This window comes from Armigeres subalbatus, chromosome 3 (assembly GCF_024139115.2).
Source record: "Armigeres subalbatus isolate Guangzhou_Male chromosome 3, GZ_Asu_2, whole genome shotgun sequence".
Taxonomy (NCBI): Eukaryota; Metazoa; Arthropoda; class Insecta; order Diptera; family Culicidae; genus Armigeres; species Armigeres subalbatus.
Window position 1 is genome coordinate 220971117 of NC_085141.1, and position 24666 is coordinate 220995782.

The following is a 24666-nucleotide window of genomic DNA, read 5'->3' on the forward strand; positions in this document are numbered from 1 at the left end:
GGATGTTAGTGTCGGGTACCCGATCGAATAGATATCGGTACAAAAAAGCAAGAGCAGCAGAAAAATAAACCCATCGCAGGTAGAAAATATAGGATGAATAAAAAGTGATTGGTGAGGCGCGGTAAAGAATGGAGCAGAATGATACGCGGAACTATAAGGGTGCGGCCAGAGTAGACGCGAAGTGCGATGCGAAGCGAAGCGTCCATACGATTTGACAGCTCCTTCTTTTTGATTGTTATTCCCTTGCGTGCAATTTTCGCGCGGCGACGCGTTGGCGCGTCCACTCTGGCAGGCACCTAAGACTGTCAATGGCGTGCAGAGAAAGACAGCGCCATCTTCCGTCATGTGCAACGACCAAGAATGAAATTTGTTGACAGGTTAAATCAAAGTGGCTGCCAGGTGGAAGCAACACTTCGAGACTTTTATGAATATTAGACGTGACGGTACATCGATGAACAGAATAAATATTAGTTATGATGGACAAGCTGTAGAGTCGCCTACACTAGATGAGGTTAGAAAAGCTTTTAAAGAGCTGAAAACAATAAGGCTATGGGGAAAGATCAACTCCTGAGTGAACTTCTCAAACATGGCATTCCGCAGCTATATGAAGTTCTGCATCAAATTATGTCGAAAATATGGGAAGGCGAGGAATTTCCTGCTAGCTGGTAGAACGGCCTCATAGCCCCTCTCTTTAAGAAAGGGCGCAGACTGGAGTGTGCCAATTACTGAGGAATAACCCTCCCTTATTCGGCTTACAAAATTATGTCCCGTATTCTGTTCAACAGATTGATACCGCTTGAAGAGTCATTCGTCGGCAAATACCAGGCAACGACGGATCAAATGTTTACCCTGAGACAAATCCTTGATAAATTCCAGGAGTACAACTTGCAAACACATAATCTGTTTATTGATTTCAAGACGGCGAAACGAAATGAATTATGGCTAGAACATGGTTTTCCGGTGAAACTGATACGGCTGATTCGTGCAACGTTGGTCAGATCGAAATCAAGTGTAAGGGTTGCGGATAAAACATCGACATCAGTTGTTACCTTAGATGGATTGAAGCAAGGTGATGCACTCTCGAATCTACTGTTCAATATAGCCCTCGAGAGAGCGATTAGGAGAGCTGGTATGCAAAGAAGCGGTACCATTATCACAAGATCGCATATGCTTCTGGGATTTGCGGACGATATCGATATTATCGGGATTGATCGCCGTGCCGTGGAAGAGGCTTTTGCGCTTTTTAGGAGAGAGACAGCGAGGATTGGACTCACGATCAATACCAGCAAAACGAAGTACATGGTCGCTGGTTACGAAGTACATGGTTAATGGTGGTGGTAGTGAAATGATGCTGAATGGTGAAAAATTTGAAGTGCTAGAAGAATTTGTGTGTATTGGAACTAGTGACGTGCGATAATGATGTTACCCGCGAGGTGAAAAGGCGTATTGCAGCTGCAAAAAGGGCTTATTACGGACTTCGTAACCAGTAAGTCCCGTAAGTCCCGTAGTCTGCAAACGAAGACAAAATTCGCACTGTATACTACTCCGATTCTTCCGGTGGCTCTATACGGCCATGAAACATGGACGTTAAAGGAGGCTGATCGGAGAGCTCTCGGAGTGTTTGAGCGTGAGGTGTTGCGGACAATACTCGGCGGTAAACAGGAGAACGGTATCTGGCAGCGTCGCATGAATCACGAGTTGTACCAGGTGTATAAATGGCTGGATATTATTATGCTTATACAACACGGCAGACTACGGTGGGTTGTTGTTCGTATGCCGGAAGAACGTCAAGCGAAAATAATATTTAGTAAAGAACCCGGAAGAGGCCGCTGGCTTCGTGAAAGGCCGCGTACACGATGGCTTTTTGCAGTTGAAGAGGGCCTGCGGGCGCTCAATGTTCAGGACAACTGAAAGCGATTGGCCCAGGATCGAGTCCAGTGGAGAAGAATACTCCCTTCGGCGTAGGTTCATCGAAGAGCTGTAGCCCATCAAGTATCAAGTAAGTAAAAGAGGTTTCCAAATACTCTTATAATAGGTTCATGGTGGTTATCTAAAGAGGGCCACTTCGTCATATCTTACTCTTATAGTGGTCTTCAGAAGGCTGTCGTGTAATAATTAGTTTTATTGTTAGATCTTATAATTTGATCTTGAAAACCATTCTAAGAGTGGAATAAAACTTGAAATGTAACTTGGGAAGAGCTTCTCCCCGAGTAGCACACTTGTCACATATCAGTCACTGTGACTCATATGCGACCAAATTCAGTCACATTGGAGTTGCTGCAACCAAATCTATCTGAACTGTGCTACTAGGGTCGTGTCTCTGGTGGGCTAATTTGTGCTCACTCACGCCTTCCAGCGCTATTTAATGAAAGAAGAGGATTCGCTGCTTGCATCAGTGGTGTTGGATTGCGTGGTTGGGCTCAAATTCACCCACCAGTGACGTGAGAAGCTCTTGTTTACAAAAGCAGTTTCGCCCTTTTGAAATGTTGGTGCCGATATAACTAAAAAGATTTATATATTTTGTCTGTATATATTCGCCATTTTATTACCTCTTTCGTCTGTGAAAACTGTTTCGGTTCCGAACGTTTTCTTAAGCAGACGACCGCGCAATTATAAAATAAAAACAATTCTGGTGGTTTTACAATGACCGTGGACATGTTTATCTCTGCAACTCCATCTATACGATTTGTGCAAGGGTTTATGCAAAAGATATTTTAGTTACTAGTTAAAGATTGTCGCTGTCGTCGCTGTCCGGAACATCTTTTGCTGGCGAGGATAGGGGAGCTAAATGTCAAAGAAGGAAAATCCATACGATTTGACAGCTTGATACCCAACATGTTCCGGACAGCAGAACAAAGGGAACCGAAGCGACAATCTTTATCTAGTAACTAAAATATCTTTTGTTTATGCCATGCTATGTTTTTTGAAGAAGTTTGATTTGATCAGTGTTCCATAATTGTGACCTGCGTGTTTCGTAATAACTTCCCGGTAGGTAATTTTGTTTGTTGCGCACTCACTCACCGAAAATATCATTCCACATCAACGTCGTTTCCCTAACTGCATTCACCGTGTCTGTAAAATTTCTTAAAATTAGACCAACAGCATTTGTTCGGTGGGTACCTCGCAAAGGTCGGCGCAGCGGCCAATCCAAATGCCCATAAAATCACCGAGGGTAAGCCCCTGTTGTAACTCACCCAATTCGAACGCCAGGAAGCGAATATTATTCAATCCGATCATTATCTGTCGTGTTTTCTCCGTATTTTTTGCCTTTTTCCTTTAAGCTTGTGCTTGGGTGGCAGACCGCGCGGGCCGGGCCGGTAGATAGCGGGCTCTCGTTTTCACGCCCAATTTCAAAGCGCACCATTTAAAGCGTGACCGCGTTCGCGCGATACACGGCCACCCATGTCTGTCCGGTGTTATGTCGAGGTTCTGGTAAGGCGCATATGTTTTCGGCAATCAGTTGGTCATTTTAAAATGGTATCAATGGATCTAGGCGTCAACACTACCGGGTATGGTTAGTTTGTTCGCCAGCACGCGTTGAAAATAAGTGGAGTTCAACTGTTAAAGAAGTTCAAGCTCAAAAGAACAAATTCAATAAACTTCATACATAAGCCTAAGTAGTGTTCAATCTTTCTGAACCCAACCTAGTTCAGCGTTGGAATTCATCAACCGATTCTGAATAAACATAACACCCTTGTCGACTGTTTTTAACAACCTGAAAATCCTTGAAAGCCTTTTAATGTTTTTTTCATCAGTTTTATTTTTGAATCATTAAATTGTCTCGCACCAAAATTCTCGCAATTATTTAATCTTCAAGGAATTTCAACATTTTTCAATGAGATCGTTAATTCTTTTCTTTTATTTTCAAAACAGCATATTTCTATCGAGTTCCAAAAACTAATAAATCAGTTTAATTTCATCTTATATAATTACAAGTAGTCATGGCCGAATTTAGATCCCAGTATAAAGACCGTGCATCTATCACACAACACGATGAATAAAAGAGTCGGTCTAGATGATACTATTTTTGCGGCTACACAATTGTGGATCAGATCTATATAACCGTATAGCTATTATCGTATAAACGTATTTAATCATAAGGAACATAATGTCAAATTATTAACCACATTTGTCTTTCGTCATTTGCATTACGGCGTGCTTCCGTTTGCCCTACAATGCATTAATTGATACAAGACGCACAATATGTGTACAAGTCATTCCCAAAGCAAAACGGCAATATAATTTACGATTTCTCCAACGCTACTAATTCAAATTCCGCACCGTCAAAAAGGCGCTCCTAATGACCATATAAAAATGCCAAAAAGGCCATATGCTGCTCCAGTGCACCGAATTAGGGTCCGACATGGAAGCGAGCGAAATTAATAAGTGCTTTCTCATAAATTTCGTCTACTGAACGAGAGACCACCACCGAGGGACAAAACCATGACTGACTGCTGCTTGTTGGTGCTAAACAATTTTGGTTTCAAACAAGTGAATTGGACGATTATTGGCCCCAGAGCACTCAACAAGAGTCAAACGGATGGATGAACCGTCTTGGAAGTTGGTGGAAGGTGAAGCAAAAGACCATAAATCAGTGCGAAATTGCTCATGCTGAAGTTACGACCGTACGTGTGCCTTTTATCCTAATTCGGAAGCGTGTCTTCGGGGGCGACTATAAAATTTATTGGCTTTTGGTGATCCATTGTGAATAGTGAAAAGCCCGAGAAAGATCCTTCGCCGCTTGCAAACTGGCTGAAATTTACGATTCGATCGGCATGTCGAAGGTGGTTAACCCTCTGACGGTTCAGTTTTAAAGTAAAATTTCAGCTTGAGCTAAGATAATATAAACTTTTATAGTTTAATGAAAATTAAAATGTGATCCATTGAACCAACCAAATATTTTTGACGTAGGACTTACGTCTTTCTTTACTATACTGGGTGTCATTTAGATTTTTGGAAATCGAGAGCGTTACGCTGGAAGGGAAGATTTTGAACGTTACTAGCGCCTTTATCTTTCGATGGATTTTCAAGATTTATATATCAATCGACTCGGACACTCTCCACCATTTTGCATATTTCATTGAAACTTAAGATTATTTACAATAAGCTATTGAAAATTTTAATTCTTGTCAAAGCCAGTAAAAATTTCATATGTAACCAATCCCGTGCATTCCTAACACGGACATCAGAATGCGGTATGCCACGGGCCTTCGGGTCTACCGGAAGATTTTCTGGGTGTATGAAAGAAGCAGTGCCTGCCGTGTGAGAGTCATTACCATTTGTGACAGCAGCGCGTACTGATGTGCTTTTTGTTTGCGCATTTTTCGTTTCGTTCGTTCGTTCGCTGTGTTTACCAACACAACGACAGCATGCAGTTACCAGCGGTAGAACTGCTGGTGGGTCTACGAATATGCATGAAAGAAGTGGGCGCATTTTTTGTCATTCTGTGCTTGATGATGGTCGGATGCGGTGGTGTCGGTTGCGATGGATGCAATCGCCCATCGCATCGCTCGGAGTTCACGGCTAGAGGCCGATGATGGCTGAGGCAGCGAGGGCAACGGTGGTGGATGAAGAAGAATAAAATTAGAGAGATTTGGTCTGCTCATCCAGGTGATTGGTTCATAATCCACATGATCCCGGGATGGATACGAGTCAAGTCGTATGGCTGACCATATGTTAAGTTGTGCTTGGTACTAAACGACACGTACATTAAAACATGGTTTTGATTCCCCAGCAAAAAAAATCAACTACACTGATGAAAAATTTGATTATAATAGTTACTTTCATTTATTGCAGAAGGCATTAACAATTAAAGATGCACAATCAGCAATAGTGTCCATTTTAGATTAGAAAATTTTGCTGTATTACATGTAAATGTTTTAATTACATAATTTCCCGAAGAATATTTAAATAAACTTTTTCTTATTCTTTTTTTTCATTTTCTAAGAAATTGTTTTAGTAAATTTGACGCAGACTCGGAGTTTGGAAAAAAACATTAAATAATTTTTTGTTGACGTATTAGCAGTACCTCCTCTATTTTAGTAGGGTTACTGCTCCTTGACTTGTTTCTTATTGTTGTGATTTTTTTTCAACAGTAAGCATGTTAGCAAAAAGAAGCAACGAAATTGGTGCTGTATTTCTTTGTTTGGAAAACGGGACAGTTCCCCTAAAATAACACATTTTGCCTCCGCTTAACTCTTAAGCGATGCTTACCCATACGCTTAAACCTAGTTTAGCGCCTAAGCGGAGGTGAAGAAATTGGCCCTAAGTCTGAAAATTGTATAAATAGAATTTTTAAACTTCAAATCATCAATAAGAAATCTATAAATGCCCTACATTTGCTTGGGTAAATAAGGGCTTAATAGTTAGGAACAAAGCAATTCTAATTATGTATTGAATTATTAGTTTTATTTCCAGAAGTTTTGAATAAACAAATTGCTAATAATTCTACACAGCATGGAAGTTGTCGTTTCCAATATCAATACCTATATTCAAACTACATAGATCCAAAAGTTAAATGTAAATACGTTACGTCTATACAAGTCCTACGTCCACTCGCGGTTATGTTGAAAACATTACCCATTGCTCGTTTTTATCGATTAACCTTTCCGTAGGAAAAATGAAGAAAATCTAGATTGCTTTAAGAATAGGTCGTATGTGCAAAAGAGGGACTCTTTTTGTTCATGCTCTTTTTCGCTGATAGTTTTTAGCACGCCAGAAAAGATTAAAGCTATCTGCCAAAAAATCCAAAGTAAACTTTTTATGGTTTTGTAATAATCGTAAAAGAATGTCACCAGAGTGATACTTTCTTTTTCTCTCGACCTATTCTCAAAGCCTTTCTGTGATATGCAAACAACTATTCTCAGGTATCTTCAACATCAATAATTTTTCGATCGTTTCAGAACAAGGTTGTCAGAGAGGGTTAACTTATAAAATACAGTCATCACTTCATGCCGCTTCACCAAGGTCAGTGCTTTTGTTTGTTAGACACCAGATCGGCTTTTGCTATCTTTATGGAAATGTGTGTTAAGTGAACTTTTCTATTTGAGGACGCGGCCGTAATGGTGACCATATTCGAAACGACTGGGTAGGTGGATTCAACTGGAAGTGCTACAGAAAGGATGTGGACCGCGTGTTGTCAGTCGTAGCAGCCGAATGGGTACGTTATTGCACTGAATTTTTAATTGAGCTTAGCTCACCAGATAAGGACCGGTTTTCGGTGTCGTCCAATAAGACTAGCTGACATAAATTGAATCATAAATAAAGGTTGATTGGATAAGGTTTAAGCGGTTATACACCGTGTAGAAATGGATTATATGTGAATTTGATTAGAAATTGTTGCTATCACCTCCTTTGCCGCAGAGTGAGTTATCGATATGAAAGCGTGGAAGCGTTCTGGACTTGAACTCACCTGAAATGAGAAGAAAATAGAAATAGGAACTCATTAGTATATACGATCGCGAGTTATATTTTATTGTGTTTTCTGTAGCAAATGTATGGCGTGCACGTCGTGCATGGAAGATTTTAAATGATAACAGACTGAACGATAATAACGATGATAATGACTGAACGAATTCTAGTGAAAAGCCCTTAATCGAAAAATAATAACCAGGTAATACCAGGTCGAAGGTTAGTCTGTAAATCGTTAGAATAAATTGCTCTACCGACCACCAAGGTGGGGTGCAGCAGCTACAGTAGAACAGCTCGTTGGCGTTCGGTTGGTCGACCAACCTGTACTTCTGACAGTCTAGCTAAACAAGGTTCTGAAGCTGAGTTCATAGGCCCGGAGCCTTTTTGTGGAGTACCAGACTGTGTTCTGAAGATGGACATAAAACAGTGGGAAATGTCTTCGGTGAAGTCCAACTGGAATGCCGCAGATACCTCACGGCAAGCAAAAATATTTATTGAACCGAGTGAGAAGGTGGCTCAAAAGTTACTTAAACTTGATAAGAAAAGTATAAGGATATTAACTGGTTTATTTACTGGTCATTGTCCTAGTAGATACCATCTAAAACAAATTGGTAAAATTTCGAACTCAGAGTGTCGCTTTTGCCAGCTAGAAAATGAAACTGCGGAACATCTGCTCTGTGATTGTGCTGCTTTAATGAGGATTAGACACCGTGTATTAGGAAAAGGGTTTCTACAGCCCTAAGAAACTTGGATCATAAGACCCAGCAGTTATGATGGATAAATTGTATTGCTGCAGAAATTTGGGTCATACCACAATATTCCTATAATTGGTCGCAGTGGTCTTAATGGCTCTACAAAACAAACTTTGCTTGGCAAGAAAAATCAAATTCAACCTCGCTGGCGTATCTAACAGGATTTCACCCCTGGCGTTGGTGAAACGACTGCCCCAGTCTCCGCACCGGTGCTGAAGTAACCTACTAAGAATACAGGTTTTAGGCCGGTTAGTTTGGTCGTAATAACAACATTTGTAATCGCTTCCTCAGTCATTCTTCTTCCGGCATTTTTTTGGCATTCTAGGGTATGCTTTCCGGCATTCAAGAGTATGCTTTCCTCCCGGCGAACTTTCGCATCTTCACCTGTGGACGGTACTGGCTGTCTTCTCTTCTTCGGGTCGGCAACCTGCACGAACTTACTCAGCTTAGGAGTTGTACCGGAGGCTGCCATGCGTCGTCGAAACTCCGAAACCTAGCTCCGAAACTTGGATTGCCGCCGATTTCTTCTCTTTAGTAAGGAATCGTTTTTTTCTCTGTCTCCTTACTGGCTTCCAGCAGGGACTTTCACTCTTGTTTCGTTACTACGTTACTACCTAGGTTATTACCAAGTCGCAGATAGAGGTGTTCGCCGGTCCGATATTCGCAGGCGGCGGCGTTTGTCAGAATTTTGGCCGGCGGCGGCGGCGTTTTCGGCGTCACGCCGAAGGCCATTTTAGCCGGCGGCGTGAATCGGCGTGGCGTTTTTTTACCGTTTCCTCAAGATTTTTTTTTGCATTTTTCGGGATATTTTCAAGAATATACTTTCACTATACTATACTACACTTTTGAATGATCGACTGTTTATTGTTATTTTAACTTAAAACGGCTATGAGTCTTTAAGGATTAAAACATTGTTTTAATCCTTAAAGCCTTTTTTCTTCTTTTTTTTTCTTTTTTTTTATTTATTTATTTATTTATTTCGTCAACCGACGTAGACTAGTACATATACAATATGCATGTTTTTCTTTATTTTCTTAATGCTATAAATACGGTATTATAGTGTATAAAAATAAAAATAGTTTGGTTAAGTAGTGTTTAATTTTGGGATTTAATGTAAATTTAGATGTGTAGGTTTCGAATTGTGACAAAATATTTTTTTAGGTTCTGCCGAGACATCGTAAAGTCAATAGTTTCGCAGTGTTGATTATAGATGGCCATCATCTGATTGAGAGGTCCGAATTTTGCATAATTTGTACGGCAGTGATTAATTAAAAATGTATGTCGATGACGCAGTTGTCGAGATGGTGTGTAGAAATTTAATTTCGATAAAATGTTTGTTGAATCAATACGCTGCGAAACTATATCGTTAATAAATGAAACCATTGCAGTTTCACGACGCTCTTTCAAAGATTGAATGTTTATAAGCTTGCAGCGTGCCTCATATGATGGAAGTAGGAATGTTGTCCAACCTAATTTACGAAGAGCAAATAATAGGAATTGTTTTTGTACTGATTCTAATCTTTCTTCGTGTGCTATTGAAAATGGAGACCATACAATGCTGCAATATTCCAGTATCGACCTTACATAAGCAATATATAATGTTTTAATTGTGTATGGGTCATGAAAGTTATAGCAGAAACGTTTTATAAAACCCATCATATTATTTGCTTTATGAATAATGGTGTTGTAATGGTCGATGAACGTTAGTTTGGAGTCCAAAATAATTCCTAAATCCCTAACTCTATCGCATTTCTCTACAACCTGGTTTCCTAATGTAATTGAGAGATTTGATGCTGTTCTTTTTCTGCTGAATGATATAAGGTTACATTTTTTACATTCAGTCGCAATAGGCTTTTATTGCACCATTCGTAGAATGTGCATATTTCGTTCTGGAATATGTTGAGGTCATTTTTATTCCCTATTTCCAAAAAGAGCTTCATGTCATCTGCATAGATTAACACTTTAAGTTTGTCAAGAATGAAGGAAATGTCGTTTACATATATTATGAATAATAGAGGCCCCAAATGAGAGCCCTGGGGGACACCGGAAGTGGCTTGAATGGGTTTTGATCTATTGTTGTTAAATTTTATAATCAATTGGCGATCAGTTAAGTAGGATTCAAGCCATTCGAGTAGTCCCGGCTCAATTTCAGTTTTTTTCAATTTGAATAGAAGCATGAGTATATCTATGCGATCAAATGCTTTACTAAAGTCAGTATAAAGAGCTTCTACATGGTTTCCTTTATCCATTGCATTCAGGGTATAGTCAACAAATTCAAGAAGATTAGTTGAACTTGAACGCCCTTTACAGAAGCCATGCTGTGCGTCTGTTATTCGGTTTTTTACTTGTTTAAATATTTTTTCGTTTACTATGGCCTCAAAAAGTTTTGGAATGCAAGAGATAATGGCTATTCCACGATAATTACGTATGTCTGATTTTTTTTTCCAGATTTGAAAATGGGTATCAAAAATGAGTTTTTCCATATATTTGGGAATTTTCCTGATTCTAGTGACATATGAAATAGCCAAAATAATGGAGTGGTTAGTTCCACTGCTTGGATTTTCATAAATATAGGAGGGATTCCATCAGGACCAGGACCTTTCGAAGCATCTAAACTACGTAGGGCCTGCAAAATGTCATGGACATGAAGTTGATTCACTCCAATATCATTTGAAAAGTCTGGAAAAAATGCAAAATAGTCGCGGTCACGATCATTTTCAGAAAATGTAGAATAGGTTTCCTGGCAAAAATCTGCAAAAGATTACAGTTCTTTTCCGAGCTATCTCCCGCGTTTTCGTCAAGATGCATAATTGATGGAAAGTTATTAGATTTCAGTTTTGTTTTTACGTAATTAAAGAAGTTCTTAGGACAGGACTTTATTTCGCTCTCTGTTTTTGAATTGTTATCTTCCAATGCGTTACTGATAGCGTAATTTAATTGATCGCATACGTCCAAGTAATATACTAAATTTTCATTACTGTTATGACTTTTGTAAATTTTGTGTGCTTTTTGCTTGCGATTTCTTAAATTCTTGATTTGCCGGTTATACCAAATGTGGGGTTTGAGTCAGTTACCATCAGCGTGCGATTATACATTAACACCTCAGCGTGTCGATCAGTGCGCAGCAAGCCATGACTCGGCCTCTTCTGGTCATACCTCCGTGGCGTGCACACGCACCCACGGAGAGCTGCTGTCATAACAATTCGCTCCGGCCATTTGCGGCCACACATTTTGGCGATCCTGCCAGGTTATTTGTTGGATTCTGACGCTTATTTCAAAAGGTGAGTTGAATTCAATTTTTTTTAATGTGCTAATGTGTTGAAATATTTGATGATTGAAAAAAAATACAAGGCAATGGGTTTGCATTGCCACAAAGCGCGTCTGAAAGACCGCTGGAAAAAGGATTGTGGTTTGGAAAATCACAAAGCGCATCTGAAAGATCGCTGGAAAATGGATTGTGGTTCGGAAAATCACAAAGCGCGTCTGGAAGACCGCTGGAAAATGGATTGTGGTTCGAAAAATCACAAAGCGAGTCTGGAAGACTGCTGAAAAATGGATTGTGGTTCGAATATCACAAAGCGCGTCTGGAAGACCGCTGAAAATGGATTGTGGTTCGAATATCACAAAGCGCGTCTGGAAGACCGCTGGAAAATGGATTGTGGTTCGGAAAATCACAAAGCGCGTCTGGAAGACTGCTGGAAAATGGATTGTGGTTTGTAAAATCACAAAGCGCGTCTGGAAGACCGCTGAAAAATGGATTGTGGTTCGAATATCACAAAGCGCGTCTGGAAGACCGCTGGAAAATGGATTGTGGTTCGGAAAATCACAAAGCGCGTCTGGAAGACCGCTGGAAAATGGATTGTGGTTTGGAAAATCACAAAGCGCGTCTGGAAGACCGCTGGAAAATGGATTGTGGTTTGAAAAATCACAAAGCGCGCCTGGAAGAGCTGGAAAATTGTTTGTGGTTTGGAAAACCACAAAACGCGTCTGGAAGACCGATGGAAAATGGATTGTGGTTTGAAAATCACAAAGCGCGGGAGATCGCTGGAAAATGGTTTGTGGTTTGCAATACCACAAGGCGCGTCTGAGAGACTGCCAAGAAAAGGAAAAGGGAAAATCCTAAGGTGGCATGGAAGCATTGATTTTGCTTAACATAATTTTGGTTTGAAAAGAACAACTTGGCGTCTTTAGTGTACATGAGACTACCAGTTAAGCTAGTTCTAACGAAATCTGAGAGATACAGAGATCTATCGTATGCTACAAAGTTGTTTTTAAGGCATAATATATTATCTTGAAGTTTATTTTGGAATTTACTGACTTAGTAGTCGTAGCGGAATTACTCGTTGGAAGAGAAATCCAACATTCACAAAGCTCAAAAAACGTTGCCAGCATTCACAAGGTCTTAAGTTTGAAGTTATTGAAGTTATCTCTGCGAAATTTTAGATAAATATCATATCCCAGGTCAGATGTTCCCTAACTACTTTTACATGCGACCCACCTAGCAGAATCGCATATTGCTTGCGACCCTCCCACATTGGCTTTAAGAATTTGGATAAAAAAAATGAGTTTGCATTATATTACATTGAATGGATTGGAAATGATTTGGAATTCGAACGGATTTAGATAGGATGCGGATTAGATTGGAATGGATTTGAATTTGATTTGGATTGGATTTGGACTGGATTTGGATTGGATTTGAATTAGATTTGGATTAGGATTGCATTGATTGGATTTGGATTTGAAACGGATTTAGATAGGATTTGAATCGGATTTGGATTAGATTTTGATTGTATTGGCTTTGGATCGGATTTGGATTAGATTTTGATTGGATTTGCATTGTATTAGGATTGGATGTAGATAGGAATTGGATTTGGACTGGATTTGGATTGGATTTGATAACAAATCGCCTACTTTTCACACCTGAAAAGTTATCAAATGATAATTCCAATAATTATCGTATGATAATGATTCAATCCCTGATCACAATCCTGGTGGTCAAATCATCCTATGGAGGAAGTCAGAGTTGACGCGATGCAACACGGCGCGACAAAGAAGTTTGACAGTTTATTGATAATTATTATAACAATTATTATTCCTTCAAGTGAGTTACATTGGACTCGTTGCGTCGTTTACTCCAGCAGACACCTAGGAATAAGCAAAAACGAGCAGAAGAAAGTTTACCAGAACTGGCATCAAGAGACGTAAGCGAGAAGCCCCCAAGCTTTCGAGAGACAACGCGCATGTAAGCAGAAATGAACTTCTTCAGCAAGTTGTAAGTTGCAATAACTTGACGTCTATGCTGGCTTGAGGTTTCTAGTTAGCCTTGCGAACAAAGGCGCAGAATCCAGAGATGGCGAGATCGATTCTTGATCCGATCTAAGATGTTTCCGGTGGGAAACATTATCGACATAGTGTATCCATTGACTTTGTGACACAAGATGGCAAAGATGCAAAGGCAAGCATAGAAAGCTTTCAATTAATAGCTAAAGAAATGCTAATAGATTGTTAAGTTGAAAAGCAGGCCAAGTTGACTAATTTACCGAAACCGATTACAGAGTATATAAGCCGCGTGAATTAAAACAACGTAAAAAAACCGCGTAAATCCCAAAATATGTCTGAATAAACCGCGTAAATCCCGAAATTCGAGTGAAATAAAATCGCATAAAAAGCGATTCGTGTATGAAAAAAATGCGTAAAAAAACAACTTCAGTGTACATCGGGTATGAAGCGTTGACTCTTTCTTGATCGAATGGTCAAAAAAAAAAAAATGAAAATCCATCGAGAAACGGCTAAGATATTAACGATCAAGATCTATCACATTTTCATGACGTTTCTTGAGCTTTTGCAATCGTTAAGTGTACCCCAATATAGGAAAGTCAGAATTGCTCTACGTAAAAAAAAAATCATTGCGTTCTATGCTACAGGATTTTTTTTGCCTTTTTTAATGAGAGAAGAAGGGAAATGTGGGGTTTGAGTCAGTTACCATCAGCGTGCGATTATACATTAACACCTCAGCGTGTCGATCAGTGCGCAGCAAGCCATGACTCGGCCTCTTCTGGTCATACCTCCGTGGCGTGCACACGCACCCACGGAGAGCTGCTGTCATAACAATTCGCTCCGGCCATTTGCGGCCACACACCAAATTGGGTCTTTATTATTGTTATGACGTCGTTTTCGTTTTAATGGAGTTTCTTGTGATATTATGTATAATAATAATCTGTAAAAAGTGTTAACAGATGCTTCGACATTTTCTTGCCAGTTTACACTACTTAACCTACCTCGAATATTTTCATAGTTCGCTAAATTATATTCAAAGACATCCTCATACTCACAATCGTTGGGTCTTTGTTGCTCATGAATGAATAACGAGTATTCGATACGCTTCATTTTTCCACAATGGATTGATAGATTCTGTTACACAGAAATCTTCATAGATTTTTGTCAGCAAGAGGTCCAAATAGCAATTTTGATTGTTTTTTATATGATTAATTTGGTTCAATCCTAAACTTGCAAACTTGTCAAAAATTAATTGCAAAGTTTCGTTATCCCCAACGACTGGCAGTAGGATACATTCGTTTTCTGAGTCTAGAATAAAGTCAGCATTGCGTTGGTTAAAGTCCCCATAGATGTAAACTTTAACCTCCGGTGGATGTTCTGATAGTATTTGTTCAGCGCACTCAAAACAAGATTCATAGTTGTGCTTACAAGCATGATTAGGTGGGAATATACCGATGCGAATATATACATTTCTCTAGCTATATGGGTTTTTACACAGACATGCTCAAATTCATTGAATTTATTTGTTGTGATGATTTCTGAATTAAAGTTTGCTGAAATAGCTATAAGAAGACCACCACCGGACTTTTTCTGAGACGTTAGAAAACTCCTGTCATCAAACTCCTGTCATTTCTAAATGTTGAAATCTTAATGTTAATGCAGCCAGACGACTAAAAGAAAATATGTATTTTTGTTCGCAAAATTGTTGTAAAATTTATCAACGAATCATTGATATGCAAAACCTCAGGTCTTCTATAGTCAATGGGCTTGTTGCCCAGCTAAACGAAACAATAGTGAATGTTGTTGCCCAACAAATGGTGGTATTTAGAAGCGAGGTAAAGCAGATTACGTCTGCTATAGAAAAATCACAGGAATTCCTCTCTAATAAGATTGATTCCATAGTGAAGGATTTTCATGAGCTAAGAAAAGAAAACGATATTCTTAAACGAGAGGTTACTAGACTTAAACAAAAACAGAATTCTATTTTGAAAACAGTCAACATACTAGAGCATAACGTTGACAAAACCAATCGTCATGCAAATCGTAACAGTGCTGTAGTCCTTGGTGTTCCATTTTTACCTGGGGAGCATACACTTGAAATTGTTCAAAAAATTGTTAATTGTTATGGCTTGAACATTGAGCACAGTGCAATTATATCAGCCTTCAGATTAGCTGGGAAAAACAATTCGAGACACTGGTTCCTATCCGTGTTATTTTCAAGGATAGTTATACAAAAGAAATAATATTTGCGAAGAAAAAGGAGTTTGACAAACTTCCTTCTACTTCAGTTGATTCGAAGCTTGTCATTAACGGAAACTGCACCACAATTACAATGCGTAATAAATTGACTCCAATGTCTTTGGAATTGTTGAATGAAATGCGTTTAAATCAGCAGAAACTTGGAATAAAGTATGTGTGGGCTAGCAAAGAAGGGAATATTTTAGTTAAAAAATCTGAACAATCGAAGCCACAATTAATAAAAACTAGAAGTGATTTGCATGAAGTTTTGAACCGCTACAATAACCTACTCTCAGATAAATGCGCAACAAGTCCAACAAATGTTTGTGCAAACAGAAATATTAATGTTAAATAAGGTATTAATTGCCGTCTCACATATTTGTTGTTTCTTTTAAATATATTTTCACAAATGGCTAATTCATTAAATTTTAATCATGATTGTATTGATGATTTCAATCATTTTCGAATTGCTCAATGGAATATAAGAGGAATGAACGATTTGCAGAAATTTGATTCGATTTCCCTGTTTTTAGACAACATAAAGGTCCCTATTGAAGTGTTGGTAATTGGTGAAACGTGGCTAAGACTAAATAATTGTGCAATGTATGAAATACCAGGTTTTAATTCAGTTTTCTCTTGTCGTGAAACGTCTTTTGGTGGTCTTGTTGTGTATGTAAAAGATAGATTAAATTTTAATGTGTTGAAAAATGTAACATGTAATGTTGTAATTGATATTGAAATTGAAAGGAATGGATTATTTTATGAAATTGTTGGTTTATACAGACCGCCTTCTTTTGACTTTAACAATTTTATCAATGAATTAGAAAATATATTAATGATCCATTCTACACGCCCACGATTTTTTGTAGGTGATATGAACATTCCGATAAATTTGTGTAATAATAATATTGTCAAACGTTATATGTATTTCTTAGAGTCCTATAATTATTTTTGTTCAAATACGTGTGTAACTCGTCCACTTAGCAGTAATATTTTAGATCATTTTGTTTGTTCTAATGACGATTTTGATCGCGTCAGAAATGACACTATTTTTTCGGACATAAGTGATCACTTAAGGTCACTACTGACGGAATCCAAGTTCCAAAGTGCTCGCGTTTTCGGGGGCACACCACTCGATTCAGAGGCGGCGCACAACTGTCATTTTTGTTGATTTAGCTTTGCTGCGTCGTGCTTTGCTGCATGCGTGAAATAATAAAAATGACAGTTGCGCATTGCTTCCGTATCGAGTGGTGTGCCCCCGAAAACGCGAGCACTTTTAAACTTGGATTCCGGCAGGAGTGACCTTAATAATTCTTTCTTCATTAAAAATAAATAATCCCAAAGAATCCATAATACTAAACAAAAAACTTATTGACAAAAACAAACTAAATGAACTATTCACAAACTATTTGGATGATTTCGAGTGCAATGGAAATATCAATGATTATATCAACAATATCACTAATGCTTATAATAGAATAGCAACACAGTGTACTAAAATAAAAAGTGAAAAAAATAATATGAAGTCTAAGCACTGTCCCTGGATCAACTACTATGTATGGCAATGGATAAAATCAAAGCATAAATACCTGGAAAAGGTGAAAAATGATCCTCACAATATTGACTTGAGAAACATGCTCAAACATATATCTGTAAAACCAGATGAGGCCAAAAGAAGATGTAAATCCGATTATTATAAACAATTATTAGATAACACTTGCCATGCAAAAATGTGGAAGAATTTAAATGAGATTATGGGACGTTCTAAACCTAAAACTAGATTAGAGTTTAAAACTGATGGAGGTAAAACTTCTAATAACACAGCTGTTTGCGAAATTTTCATCGATTATTTTTCTCAAATTGGAATTAAACTTGCTGAAAAAATACCAAAAATTAATTTGAATCCTTTGAATAATATTTCTCGAATAGAACGTTCAATTTTTCTTAGACCAGCTAGTGAAAATGAGGTGGGTGAAATTATTAAAGAATTAAATATAAATAAAAGCAGCGGTCCAGATGGGTTTCCAAGTGTGGTAATTAAGTCCAATGTTGGAAAATTTTCGAATATCCTTACTTGTCTTTTCAATAGAATGTTGGAGCAAGGATCTTATCCGGATTTCCTAAAAATAGGGAGGATAACACCTGTGTTTAAAGGTGGTGATACATCCGATGCCTGTAATTATCGACCCATTTCAACTATCTCTGTTTATAGCAAAATTTTTGAAAAATTATTGGTTAACAGGTTGGTAAAATTTATGAGTAAACATAATATCCTATACAAATTTCAATACGGCTTCAGAAAAGGGTGTAGCACAACTACAGCGATAGTAGAACTTGTCGATTTCCTAATAAGTGAAATCGACAACAAAAGTGTCATAGGGGGTCTACTTTTAGACTTAAAAAAAGCATTTGACACACTGGACCATAATATACTTTTGAAAAAACTGGAATACTATGGGGTACGTGGTTTAGCAAACGACATAATCCGTAGTTATTTGAAAGACAGGCAACAGTTCGTATCTATTGAGAACTCACGAAGTCGAATGCGAACATTCAACATTGGTGTTCCACAAGGCAGTAATATCAGGCCTCTCTTATTTCTCATTTATATAGATGATCTTGGAAATTTGCCACTCCATGGAATACCAAGATTGTTTGCTGATGATACGGCTATTTTCTATCCTCATGGAAATACTTCTGCTGTAATTTGTAACATGAATATGGATCTACGGCTTCTGATGGATTACTTTAATTCTAATTTATTGTCTTTGAATTTATCCAAGACAAAGTACATGTTGTTTCATTCCCCTCGGAAGAAAATTGATCCACATGCGAATCTTTCAGTTGGGTCGACTGTTATAGACAAAGTTTTTAATTTCAAATATTTAGGACTAAATGTAGATCCTGCCCTTTCATGGATAAATCATCTAGATAGCGTGCAAAGAAAAATTTCGTCCCTGTGGCTTAATATATCGTGTGAGACAATTTGTTCCTAGAACTGCACTACTTAAATTTTATTTTGGGTGCATTCATTCCCACCTTCAATACCTCATTATTGCTTGGGGGCATGCTTGTAAATCTAAATTAAGGAAACTTCAAGTTCTACAAAACCGATGCATAAAAACCATATTTTCTTTACCACCTTTGTTCCCTACACTTCAACTATATACGCAGCTTCCACACAACATACTGCCGATTAAAGGGCTGTGCGACCTACAAGTTTGTTCGTTCATATTCGATGTTATGAAAACACCTAACATGCATTGCAACTTGGTTTTACCTTCAAGGAGTCACGAGCACAATACAAGACATGCCAATAATTTGTTGAGATGTAGAGCTTTAAGTAGCTTCGGCCAAATGCGAATATCATTCTACGGGCCTTCTGTATACAATATAATTCCAGAGCGATTTAAATTAATTAATAATAAATTATTGTTCAAAACCTATTTGAAACGTTATTACAGATCCAAAATCAGTTCATTTTTAATCTAAATTTTATATTGCCAGAATAATCTCCGAATAACAACCTTACCTAATCATATTAATGTAAAGTTTTGGATATGACTTTTTTTTGTAATTTTAAATATTGGGATCCCTTTAAAGGAACACAGTTCCACTGGGAATCCCTCGATTAGCTTATTTTTGTTCAGGTTCACCACTTCCGCACACACACTAATATTTCATGTTTATATGTAATTTGTAATTGTTTTGTTCTGTCCTAGAAGAGTCCACTGCCAGGGGGCTCAAAAAAAACGAAGAGCTTTTTGGTGTGGGGGTAGCGGTGGGCCATTTAAAAAGAAAAAAAAGAAAAAAAAATACATTAAAGTTACTACTAAAAATTTCTTCACTCCTGACGCTTTCATCCCAGCGCCAGAATAATCGAAAAGGATGAGCTTAATAAATTTTTAAATATATCCTTCATTTTGGCTGGGCTTTTCATTCGATTGAAATTCTGACAATAAATTAGAACTTCAGTCGAATTCTGTTTCTGCGAAGAAGTTTTTGGAAGTATGACGGTCGACGAAATATTTACCTCGTCTGATGTTTCATGTAGCGTGTTATCTTTACTTGTTAATGTTACTACGTAGCGTAGCCGTTTTAAGTTAAAACTTCCCTATACATATATATTTATTTGAAAATTATTTTCTACTTTGTTCCGAGATTTTTTTTTTGAAATTTCATCGGAAAATTTGTCGGAATTTACATGAGAAATTATTTGGGATTTTCACAAGAAATTCTTTCAAATTTCTTCAAAAAAGTTAGGAATATCCATGGAAAGGTCCTTTTGAGTTGCTGTTGTGTATTCTTCGCTTGTCTTGTTCAAAAAATGTTCATGTGATCTGAAAAAATATCATTAAATATTATGTAATAGATTTTGACTTCTTCATTGAAATCTATAAGAGTTGAAAAGCTTAAAATTGTCGGTTGTTGGTTGGCATGATTGAAGAAGAATGTCCTTTATGTCGTGATTGTTAAGTACGATTTTTTCCTAAAAACTATCAGATATTGGTCCAAAGTTGTATTTTTTCGTACTCCTGCTGTTTTTGAAAGCGACTCCGACCACCAACCCACTCAATTTAGAATTATTTTTCATTGATTCAACAATTTACAGAGCCCAGTAGTGCTTACAATTTACCGACAAACTCACTCCATTATTGGATTTTTCTTAATTCGAATAGGTCCGATGTCGATTTTGGTCATCAACCAACCCACTCAATAGTTGGGGTTTTCTAGATACGACTTAATCCATACCATGATACCAAAACTGTTATCAGGTCGAAAATGGTTTGTCTAAAAATCTAATTTGGCTGATAGCAATAACAGCCGAAAGTAACATTCGGCCATACAGGTAATTTCGCAGAAACTCATGTTTGGCTAATTTGTAGAAAGCACATTCTCGGGCCTAATGGTTCTCTCTGACAAATGACCATGCCTACCAAATGGTATTTTTGATCAAATGATCTATTCGTTTAAACGACATTTTCGGCCAAATGAACTGTTAGGCCATACAACCTTTTCAGTCAAATTACCAGTTCGGCGGAATGTCTGTTCGGCTGTGTGTCGCTGTCGGCCAAACTACATTTTCGGGTAAACCATTTTTGACCTTAAAACAGTTTCGGTGAAATCGGCTTGATAGAACTTGGCTGAATGGCTTTTGACTTCAAGGCCAGCATCGACTAAAAAGTAAAGAGGTGAGGGACTATTCAAATATAACGTCCACTACCGTTTGAGATTTCTACGTCCAAACGTCCACTACCGTTTGAGAATCAGATGAGCACTGTGGAGCAAAATCGATTTTTTGAACCACCCTAATGGACCATGTCCAAGGGCTTGACGACCCCTCCCCAGCTGTCTGCGAGTCAGGGAGAACTGCCTAGGGCGTGGTGGGATTTAGCAGTGGGCTCTGCTAAAATTCCTCCCAAAAAAAAAACCACAAGTGCCCGTAATCAGACTCTATCAAAGCGACTGTGTGCCGCTTCAAAAGCACAAGCCCAGGGAGTGCCAATTGGCATGGGGAGTGTCCCTACTTCGGTAGGGTAGCGCGTGAGCTGCTTCGGCAGGGAGTGAGTGATCTGGTTGTGCTGAGGCAGGAGTGTCATAGCGCGTCACCGCTATTGTCACCTCGAAGCGCAGCAGAAGTCTGAGTATGGACTGCACATGCTGAGGTAGGAGTCGAGGGACCTATCGACACCTCGAGGCATGGCAGTGGAGTGTTAGAGTGAGCACCCGAAAAAAAAGGATCACATGGAGCGAATGGTCTTTGGAGAAGCTGCTTCGGCGGCAGGGTAGCAGTTGGTTGTACCCACACACCTACAGTTGTGCACATGTGGTGCATGGGGAGTGTCCCTGCTTCGGCAGGGTAGCGTGTGGTCTGCTTCGGCAGTGGTGTGATTGATCTGCTCGTGCTGAGGCAGGAGTGTCGTAGCGTAATATCTGTAGGCCCAGGCAGTTACCGCTATTGACACCTCGAGGCATGGCAGCGGAGCGCCCGGGAGAGCATCCAAGTAAGACTCAAATGGAGTGAATGGTGTGCGAGCACCCAGGTCAGTCTCGCTTGGGACGAGTGCCTGTGTGAGCGATAATGAGCGAGTACGCTTAGTACTGCCATCCCCCCAGAAGTAGTACTGCGAGGTAGTTCCTGGGGGAAACGATGGTGGAGCCCAAGGGAGTTTAGTCGGTATTACCGGTATGGTCGAGTCCGACACTCCAGTACACTTCCGTGTGGTAGTTTGGCAACTACAATGCACGTGTACTGGGTTAGTGTGTAAATGCATTCTCCCTTGTAAACCCCCCCCCCCCTCTGTCACGCTTTATTCATACCTAGTAATCTTAATCTATATACATAAAAATGAATTTCTGTCTGTCTGAACCTTATAGACTCGGAAACTATTGAACCGTTCGGCGTGAAAATTTGTATGCAGAGGTTTTTGGGGCCGGGGAAGGTTCTTAAGATGGTTCGAGACCCCTCCCCGCTTTGAAAAGGGGGATTAAGGGAACATCCATAAATTACGTAACGCTTAGAGGGGGAAGGGGGGGTTGTCTCAAGTGTGACGACCCATACAAAAGTTCCGGATGATTCATACAAATAATGTGACATAGGGGATGGGGGAGGGAGTCGAAAATGGCCAAATTTTACGTTACGTAATTAATGGATCTTCCCTAATATATAAAACACCAATTTCTTCATAACTCGATAATTAATCAAGCAAATGTAACCAAACCTGGCATGTGGAGGTTTTGGAGGGGAATATGTTTCTGTGGTAGTTCGAAACCCCTCCCTTGTCTGGAAATGGGGGCTCCCATACAAAAGAAACTAAAATTTCTGCATTACTCGAAAACTAATTAGAGATTAAATCAATTTTAGGCGAAACGAAGTTTGTCGGGTCTGCTAGTGTCACAATATATCAGAATCTATCTCAACCTGTGACGTCATTATTGAATGACTTCACGTAATTTTGTTCAATGGTCATTTGACAATATGGCCTTTTCGCCAAACAAGTGTAAATTTTCGACCATATCACCCGTTCAGTAATGAGATTTGGACCAGACTACCTGTTATGCCAAATTACCAGTACGGATGTATTTCACTTTCGGCCAATGGAATTTCCAAGGAATTTCTTATGAACGAGATGAAGAATTTTCTGTAGAAATTCAAAGAAAATCCTTAAAAACTTTGAACAATTTTCCGCGGAAACTATGAGAAGTTTTCCGCTGGAAAATTTCTTGGGAAAGTTCCAGGAAGTATCCCGTGAAAACTCCTTGAAGTCTCCTGTGGGTATTCCAAAGAATTTTCTGTTTTGACGTTGGCTATGCCAAGCTAGCCATCTTTATTAATTTATACTAAGAAAACCAACAATAAAACATCCCTTCTACCAGTCGCAATCTCCTACAATAATGAAGAACTTTTCGCGTAAATTTTGAAGAATACTCAACAGAAACTTAATGTCGTGGCCGAGCGGTAGTAGCGGATTGTGTTAAAATAATAATCAAAGATACGAAATGGAAGCATGAATTACTTGAATGAGATTTGAATTTCTAAATCGAAGCAATCGGCGTTCGAATAGTAGGCGCCCATTAGCACACGAATATGAGCTCGATTGACAGAACGGAGAAAAGAAAGAGACGATACTAATCCGAATATTAGGTACATCGTCAATGTATCACTAGAGCTACTCATTCTGTCAGAACATACTTGTGAGTACACAGCCCATGATAATTCAGATATTCGACGGATGTCTTAAGGATATTCGCTCGGCAACGACATGGCGCGGTTGGTAGCCGGCGATGATTCGGTGTTTTTTTTTGTATAAAAAAGAGAAAGTAGGAGGAGAAAAAACAGAGATGAGAAGTGCTCTCCGGTGGAAATAGACGGAGAAGCAAAGGTACAAGATGATATGAAAAAAAAGCAAAAAAAGAAGGAAAAATGCGATGAATGGATTTGAAAAATGCTCTCCGGTGGAAATAGACGGAGAAGCAAGAGTACAAGATGATCTGAAAAAAATGGAAAGAAAACACTTTGAACTTTGGTAGTGATGGACAAGAACAAAAAAAAAGAAAGGAAACAGTTGGCCTTTGGCTGAGCTAGACGTAGAGCCACAAAAATAATAAGAAACGCAATGAAAAAGAACGATGGTTTAAAATTTTCTGATTTTGTAGTTTGATCGATGTTCTTGGGACTGGAAAACTAACATGACAGAGAATTTAAAATTTAACAAAGTGTTGCTTTGCGTTTTTTTACCTAATAGAATCATAGAAGAGAGTAGAGATGAGCGGGATTGTGGTAGTAGCGGATTGTGTTAAAATAATAATCAAAGATACGAAATGGAAGCATGAATTATTTGAATGGGATTTGAATTTCTAAATCGAAGCAATCGGCGTTCGAATAGTAGGCGCCCATTAGCACACGAATATGAGCTCGATCGATAGAACGAAACAAAGAAAGAGATGATACTAATCCGAATATTAGGTACATCGTCTATGTATGACTAAGGCTACTTGTTCTGTCAGAACATACTTGTGAGTACATAGTCCATGATAATTCAGATATTCGACGGATGTTCTAAGGATATTCGCTCGGCCACGTAGTAGGTAAAAAGGGACGACTCCGATTTGGATTTCTTTGTACTCTTGGATTTCTTTGTAAATTTCTCCAAGAATTTAGACGATGTACCTAATATTCGGATTAGTATCATCTCTTTCTTTATTTCGTCCTGTCAATCGAGCTCATATTCGTGTGCTAATGGGCGCCTAAATACTATTCGAACGCCGATTGCTTCTATTTAGAAATTCAAATCTCATTCAAATAATTCAAGCCTCCATTTCGTATCTTCGATTATTATTTTAACATAATCCGCTACTACCACACTTAATAGGAACTTTCCGTGGACATTCCGAATATTTTTTTGTAGAAATTTGAAACATGTTTCCGTGAACATTCTGAAGAGATTCGCGTGTAAAATCCAAAGTATTTTCCGCTAAAACTCCCAAC

At 38.7% G+C, this 24666-nt stretch overlaps 1 protein-coding gene across 5 annotated transcripts in view; it reads right to left on the reverse strand.

Moving 5' to 3' along the window:
* The window catches only part of LOC134220092 (ras GTPase-activating protein raskol), a 654763-nt gene that overhangs the window by 183136 nt on the left and 446961 nt on the right, over window positions 1-24666 (reverse strand). The window contains exon 3 of one of the 5 annotated variants that reach the window (XM_062699066.1): window positions 7349-7411. The exons of the other annotated variants lie outside the window; for them this stretch is intronic. Within the exon in view, the coding sequence (XP_062555050.1) occupies window positions 7349-7411 (63 nt within the window). The remainder of the gene's footprint in view (window positions 1-7348; window positions 7412-24666) is intronic. 5 annotated transcript variants of the gene reach the window in all.